The sequence below is a fragment of the Serinus canaria genome, chromosome 4 (genome assembly GCF_022539315.1).
Source record: "Serinus canaria isolate serCan28SL12 chromosome 4, serCan2020, whole genome shotgun sequence".
Taxonomy (NCBI): domain Eukaryota; kingdom Metazoa; phylum Chordata; class Aves; order Passeriformes; family Fringillidae; genus Serinus; species Serinus canaria.
This window is the reverse complement of record NC_066317.1, coordinates 59,667,147-59,675,310: the sequence shown is the minus strand read 5'-3', so window position 1 is coordinate 59,675,310 and position 8,164 is coordinate 59,667,147. Positions and strand designations below refer to the sequence as shown.

At 43.2% G+C, this 8,164-nt stretch overlaps 1 protein-coding gene across 1 annotated transcript; it reads right to left on the bottom strand.

Annotated features, from left to right (window-relative positions):
- Positions 1-2,389: 2,389 nt before the first annotated feature.
- S100P (S100 calcium binding protein P) lies at positions 2,390-7,174 on the bottom strand. The gene is made up of 2 exons (XM_009099297.4): positions 6,978-7,174; positions 2,390-2,676 (listed from the first exon to the last, which is right to left on the bottom strand). Exons 1-2 carry the CDS (start codon positions 7,113-7,115, stop codon positions 2,527-2,529), a joined length of 288 nt encoding a protein of 95 aa, XP_009097545.1. The 5' UTR covers positions 7,116-7,174; the 3' UTR covers positions 2,390-2,526.
- Between the last annotated feature and the right edge of the window lie 990 nt (positions 7,175-8,164).

Sequence of the window (8,164 nt, the reverse complement as noted above, 5' to 3'; positions counted from 1 at the left end):
AGAACCCTTTTGGGGAGCTTACAAATCAGCTTTGGGCTGCTGGGAGCAGGGCTGCTGTGAGCACTCCTCCAGCACTGAAAAAAGCTACAGGTTTTCAGGAGAATGGGCAAAATGGCATTAATGGGTGAGGGAAATGGTGTGGGTATTGGAGGGGGCAAGCAGTTTATGAAACAAGAGTGAAATGTGGGGTATGGCCCTGCTCTCATTGCTCAATAATGTGGTTTTAAAGACCTGATTGATAAGTAACAGGCATAACAAGGTGAATCCCTTGGCTCACAAGACAGGTAGAGCATTTCACCAACATTCTCTTTAAGAGCTATGTTTTAAAAGCAATTTCAATGCTGTGGAGAACAATGCTGCCATGAATTGCACAGGGGGTTTGCAATTTACAAGTAAGGGAAAACACTTTCACAAGGGTGAGATTGGGATGGTGCAGCTAAACCCTTCCAAAAGCTCAGGAGATGGAACCTCTGCCTGGCCCTCAGCTCCTGCTCTTTCCACTGCAATCACTAAAATGCCCTTGATGAGACATATGATATTTGTCCAGACATAAAATTGCCATTTTATTGCCATGTTATAAACACTTCTGATTTTTTTCTAATATTAACACAGATTCTTTCCATTTTATAATGATACATGGACTTCTGGCTCAATGAGCAATAAAAAGGGTGCATTTAGTGCCACATAGTGGTAAAAAACCAATAAAATCAGTGAGGCTGAATATTCTGAAGCAATGCAGGATATTAGGTGGTAATGCTAAACTTGTAAAAGTAAAAATACATTTCAAAAAAATTAGGATATACTGATCAATTTGTGATATGTATCACCAAGATTTCATTGTCTGAGGATGATTTATACCACTAGCCAGATAAATGTGCAATATAGGAATTTTTTGACTCTGTGTTTAGGATTACCTTGCTTTGCAACCTCTTGCTTTGCAGAGTACTTTGCTCATTTATAGCCTTGACAAAATAGTGAGGGATGTGATAGTGGGATTGGCCCTTGCAAGTGGCACAGCAGCCACAGCGAAGAGCCATGCTGGATTAGAGCTGTAAAGTATCTCAAACAATGGCAGTAATATGGAGCAGTCTCTGAAGAAAAGGCTAATTTGGAATGTCTGGATTGGGGAGATTTTTGCACATTTTGGTGATGAGTAGTTTTCTTGCTCAGGTATTGCAGAAAACCATTACTGTTGTCAATTAGAGAGGTAATGGTACTTCTGCAAGTATAATGGATGTTGCAATTCATCTCCAGCCATCCAATACCAGAGCAAGCTAGATGAAACAAAACCTGCAATGGTAAAAATAAACTGAAATAAACTAGGCTGAAATAAACTAATAAGACCAAAATTTCCCTTTGAGCTTCCCAAAAGATGAATACACCTGAACAAGGTATGTTTGTATAGGGTTATGAATGGGTCAAACCTGTGGTGTAACTTCAGATTCAGGACCCTCAGTGAACCTGAGCTCCTGTTCCTGCTTTTGCTGTGCTGCATGATCTTTCAGGGGCTCCAGAGGGACTTGTGGCACCTCTACCTACACAGCACATTTGCACACGCAGTAGGACAGGGAAATATTTGGCTGCTGGCATAGCATAGGATTAGCACTGAACAATACTGTTCTGTAGAAAAAGGAACTAAATTTAATGTTTTTGCAGTTTGTGTTGGGATGCTCACCAGCAAAGTGCTTCAAAAGATAGATTTGATTCTGTGTACAGTCTTGCTTGAGTTGCAGAGTTCAGCTGATGTCTGTTGCCTCTCCTCTGAAAGCAAATTCTGCCAACTTCCCCACACAGACATTTTTCAGGTAAGGAAGCAGCAATTGCTGCCATTTTTGCTTCAGGCAAAAATACTATGGCACACTATTTGGGAGGGTATTTAAATTTATTTTAAAGTAACATCAATATATTGGTACAAAAGCCTTATGGTGTCATAGAAAATAAATCTATGTGATCTGGGTGAGATGGCTAACTAGCACACAAAACTGCACAGAATCCTCCATGCTGAAAAACACCAGAAAAGCTGTCTGGGGTTGTTTTGTTGTTTTAACCAAGGAAGAACCTACAAGGCAGCCCTGCAACAACCACACAGCTGAGGGTACCAAACAGGCTCAAAGGTAGTGCCAGTGAGGCCTGTCCTGTACAGCTGTGGTGGCATTCATGTGGATTTGGGATGCATCCCAGAGATGCTGGTGTATAAAAACAGCCTCCAGCCCATTCATGGCTCCAGCAGCCCTTCTTCTTGTGCAGCTTCTGGACTGAATACTGATACTTTTGGCTAAGAGAAGAATTTTAAAACCAGAGAAAGGGAGAAACTACTCAGTGTGAGGTAGTGGGAGTCATTAAACCCAGGCTGTTCCACAAATGGGAATAAATTAGCATTCAGGATAGGGGATAAGCTCAGTAGGGTTTATTTTTACAGTCCAGTGTGCTTGCAAACTTCACAGCAGTACATGGGAGGAGTGAAGGGATCCATATCACTGGCATATGGAGCACATGCAAAGACAGCTTTTGTGAGTGGTTTGACAACTATTTGGCTGCATTCTGCTCAAAATATTTGTGACAGCAGCAAGTCAGAGCTGCCACAAAGAGGACAAATTCTTTGAAGTCCACTTGGGAATCTCCATTTTCATCCAGGTTCTTGAAGACTTTATCAATAGCATTCTTGTCCTTCCCAGACTGCAAAGGAAAAAAGAGCAGGTTGAGGTGAGAGGATGCACAACCCTAACACAGCAACTTCTCCAGACAAGGTCCTTGGTTGGGCTCTGGGCACTTGGTAAGGTGCCATGTGCTCCCACTGTCTGCCCAGCAGCAGTGAGTACCCAAAGCAGGTGCTTCTGGGTTTATTACACCTGTGAGCTGCAGTCAGGCACTGTCACAGAGAGGCACCTTTGCTACCTTTAAACCAGCATTTGTCACCATTAAAGCTGCATAGCACAAAGCCCTGAGGACAACACCCAGATGAATTAAATGCTATGAGTTCCCCATCCGTTGCCCTGGAAAGGCTCAGCTGGAGCACAGGCAGTTGGCAGGTCTGCAAAAAGATGCTTCTCTGGGGCAAATGTAAAATTTAAGCTTCATAGAATACTTTCACCCCAGAAAATATGTAAACAGCCTCAAAAGGGCTTTGAGTGCTGCCACTGGCCTTATGGCCCAGCAGAAGCTGCTCACAGGAGCTGATGGCTGGGAAGGCGCCTCCTGAAGCCTGTGGGATGCTGAGCTTGAGTTAACACAGCAAATCTTAGTTTCTAAGTAGTCATTATTCTTCTAAGTTGCCATTATTCTGATGGAATGACTGAACACCATCATCAGTCACAGCCAGCACGGCTTCATGAGAGGAAAGTCCTGCTTAGCAAACCTGATTCCATTTTATGATAAAGTAACCCCCTTAGCTGATCAAGGGAAGCCAGTCAATGGTTTCTTTTGGATTTCAGTAAAGCTTTCAATACTTTCTCTCACAGGATTCTTCCAGATAAAATGTCCAGCACACAGCTGGATCAACAAACACATCGTGGGATGGCTGAGCAACTGGATCATGGATGGAGCATGATGAGGGGACATCAGACCAGGGAACTGTCACTAGGGGGTCTCCACAGGGCTCCATCCTTGTCTCTGTGCTCTTCAACATCTTCATAAATGACTTGGACATGGGACTAGAAGGGATACAGAGCGAGTTTTCAGATGATACAAAAGTGAGAGGAGCTGCTGACTGTTGATGGCAGGGAGGCCCTGTGGAGACATCTCAACAAATGAAAGGGCTGGGAAATCACCAACCACATGAAGGGAACAAGGAAAAGTTCTGAATTCAGCAGCTGGGATGGGACAATCCTGGATGTACGGACACACTGGGGAATGAGATGTTGGAGAGCAGTGCCAGGGAAAGGGCCCTGGGGGTCCTGGTCAGTGGCAAGTTGAATGTGAGTCAGCAGTGCCCTGGCAGCCAGGAGGGCCAGCCCTGTCCTGGGGGGCATCAGGCACAGCATTGTTAGCCAGGCAAGGGAGGGGATTGTCCTGCTCTGCTCTGCACTGGGGCAGCCTCACCTCAAGTCCTGAGGGCAGTTTGGGGCACCACAATATAAAAACCATAGTAAATTATTAGAGAGTGTGCAAAGAAGAGCACTAAGCACGGTGAATGGCTTTAAGAGGAAGCTCTGTGAGGAGTGGCTGAGGTCACTTGGTCTGTTCAGCCTGGAGGAGACTGAGGGGAAACCTCACTGCAGTTACAGCTTCCCTGTGAGGAGAAGAGCAGGGGCAGGCACTGATCTCTTCTCTGTGGTGACAGTGACAGGACCCCAGGGAATGGCCTGAGGTTGTGACAGGGGAGGTTTAGGTTGGATATCAGGAAAAGGTTCTTCATCCAGAGGGTGGCTGGGCATTGGAGCAGCTCCCCAGGGAAGGGGTCACAGCACCAGCCTGACAGAGCTCAAGAAGTGTTTGGACAATGCTCTTGGGCACACAGTGTGACTCTTGGGGTGTCCTGTGTAGGGCCAGAGCTTTGACTCAATGATCTTTGTGAGTCCCTTCCAACTCAGCATATTCTGTGCTTCTGTGGAACCACTACATAGCAAGGCTGATTTAAGAAATGCATAATCAAATTTAAAAGTGTTTGTTCGTGGCTTTGGTTTTTGGGTTTGGTGGTTTGTTTGGGTTTTTTTTGGTTTTTTTTTTTTTCATTTTGCCAAAATAAATGAAAAAGAAAAGAAGCTTACAGGAGGGCTTTTTGGTGCTGATAACCCACAGGGATTTTCAAAGCTGCAATTTTGACATGAAACAGGAGACGGCAGCACAGACCTGTTAAAGCCAGGAACAATCGTGTGGCTTTCGTAGGCGATGAAAAAAACCCTGATATAATACTAGAAAGAAATTATATCAACTTCTGAAAATTTTCCACCAATTTAAAACTATTACTCTCTAAATTTAAATCTGAAGGCATTTTTTGATCATGTTCTAATTAACAAAATTTTTCATCCTGTAATTTAGCATTTCACTTTAAATACAGACCTTTTAAAATCACTAAAAATTGAACAATTTCCTTAGATTTGACAGATGAATGGGTCTGGAAGGTTTAATTAATTTTCAATTAGTAAATTCCATGGTTTTAATTTTATAAATGAATATTTCAAATTATTCAGTGAACTATATGAACTAGTTCTAGCATCTGAATTATTTCCGAGATGCAAAAGTGGGAATTGTTTTTTGGAGATTCTTTATAACTGAGACCAGTCCTTCAGTCCTGTGGTATTTATACCTGATTGGTTCAAGACCTTACCAGGAAGTTTTGATCTGTATCAGCTATAACCAGTTCTAAGGCCAAAATTACATATGAGTAATTAGAAAATACTGTTCCCTAGATTTTCTAGCAAATGAAAAAATATGGACATAAACAGTAGGCACCTGCAAGTAGAACTTTTTTTCTGAAGTCAGACTTATATTCTCAGGGTTTTTCCTTGCAGTTATCAGATTGGCAAGACAGGAACATGGAATATTATTAGTTTAAAATTATTTAAAATACTGGCATACAAATGTGGGGGGTTGGGTTGGTTTTGGTTTTTTTGTTTTTGTTTTTCCTAGAAGAGGTAAAGCAGGAGAGGGAAATGGAGACTGGAATATAAGAGGGAAATTAGCTAATTATCTTCCTGGAAAATTCCAGTTTTTCCACCAGTTGCAGGAAATAGGTAGAGCCAGTAAGAGCAGCTGTGAGGAACTGGAAGAAGCGGTGCCAGGCCACCAAGCACAGCCAGGACAGACCTGTGAGCATCATTCCATCTGGTAGCTGCTTACTGCAGTGGCTCCCCAGCCTTATTTAGACCAAATGCCAGATGTCTGGGGGATTTCCACGCTGTCACAGAATTGTGCTTTTGTTGTTGGTTTAGTTTCTCTGTACATGGAAGTGCTGTGAGTACCACACAACTCCATGCTCAGGAGCAGGACCTTTCTGTGATGCTGTTGGGTCATGAGCACTCATCTGTCTTACACAAATTTCTCAGAAACATTGGAATATATCCCCCCTGAGCCACCCAGGTCCTCATTCTGAATATTGCATCTCTTTAATTTGTGACACATAGCTCCAGCAGGCATGGATTTTATATGATGAATTCATGAAGTTTGCATGGAAAGATACTGAATTGTATCAAGTGCCCTGGCTGCAGTGCCCTGAAATAGTTGTTATAAAACTGAACAATGCTGGATGCAAAACTGAGAGCCACACAAAGAACTTTTGCCATTTAGAACAGTAACAAAACAGTAACATTTAGAACAGTAACAAAGCAGAACAAATATTATTCCAATGTGGAAAGAACAATGTATTTAAGAGTTTTTTCTGTATTTTTAGTGAAGGGAAACAAATTTTAAAAAACAATTGAAACTGTCTCCCTGGCAGCTAAAGCTTTTACTAGAACATATTAAGCACTTTGAATACCTACTGAAATGCACTTTATGATTACATGCAAATCTATGTTGTACAATATATATCCAGGTCTTTCTTTTGCTGTTAAAGACAAATGCCAAACAGTTGGCTTTGAGTTCTTCTGCTGTTCTGGTTTATGCATCATTTTGATGAGCATACTGAGAAGACAGTGTAAATACCTAGAGAAAGTAAATGAATAAATATTTAGAGAGATTCCCCATCTGCACTCAAGATCCTCAATTGTTGACAGCACAACTACCTTCACAGAAGTTGTGAGCATGAAGTGAGATGATAAATCCAGGAATAAACAGAAGTAAGTGAATTCTGAAGTTGAAACCAAATCTATTTCAGATTTATTGCCCTGATATCTCAAGTGATGATTTTAGCAAACAGGGAATGGCCCTGCATATAAAACCAGTTTTACAGAGTTTGTGCAAAGTCTTTTTAAAATTTCATATTTTGCTACAAACCATTGCATATTTTTGGTATAATGCTCCTAAAAATGTACCAAAAACAGTTTCTGCAGGCTGCTCTTGCACCTGCTGCACAGAATGGTGCCGCGCTGTTCTCTTACCTCGAGGAAATTTGGGAGCTCCTTTTCCAGCAGAGTCTTTAGTTCTGCTTTGCTGAGGGTTTGCCTGTTGCCATCAGTCCTTGCATACTGGTCAAAGACAGCAATGGTCATTCCCATTGCAGTTTCCAGCTGAGACATGTTGCTTCTGGAGCCTGGGTTTCTCCCGAGCAGGCACAGCCTCAGGGCTCTCTTGGAGGATGGAGCCTGCTCTGCTTCTGGGGTTCTTTATACATCTGTTCCCTCCAATCAGTGGCTGCACACCCAGGGGGCAGCTATCCTTTAGCAAACACCTGTATCTGGAGTACACACCTCCATGCCAACACCTTTTCAAAACAAAGGGTTCATTGTCCTGGTGTGACTGGTACAACCAGTTGCTCAACAGTAGAAACCAGCCTCTCCTTCAAGGTACACAGGGTGACTAACACACAAAAATCAGATTTTTTAATTGGCTGTTTGCTCAAGATTTGCTCTTTCAGATATCCCTTGGGAGCAGAGGGTTGGCAGCCCAGTTTTAGTGCAGTATCAGCTTCCTCCTCAGGAGGAAGATGAGCATCACACCTCTCCCTCACCACCAGAGTTAGGGACTGTGAGGGGCTGCAGACTTGGACTGGCCTCCCTGCCACACTGAGGAACTTGCTACAAACCACAAAAATCACGAGCACACACTTGGGGTGGGATTCTCTGGATGAAAAATAGAGATCTGCCATGCAGATAGTTTCCACAGTCCTCCTGGGCTTGTGCTCAGTCCATAGGGGATGTCTCAAACAGGTCTGAAGAACCAGCATCTCTCCACAGGCAGCAAAAAGAATCCTGCATCTGCCCAGGGCCAGCAAAGGGAGCCTTGCAGAGCTGCTCCACAAAAAACTTGCTCAGGTAGAGATATCTGAAGCAGTAAATCTGAAAAATGAGCCAACGGCCAGTATCAAAATCCATCTCCATCTGCAGTAAAATAACTTCCTATTTACTTTATACAGTACAAATTATGCAATAAAATGATTTGTACTGAAAACCAAAGGTCACTCTCAAGCCCTGTGTCCCTCTGTGGCCTCTGATGAACTTTGTAAACCAATGTCCTGCATCATTAGACACAAACTGGCTGGGCTCACACCTACCCAGAGCAGAGCTGCTGGAGGGTCTGTGCTGGGAGTGGGGTGGCACCTGGACAGTGGGAGAACAGCTGGTGGAAG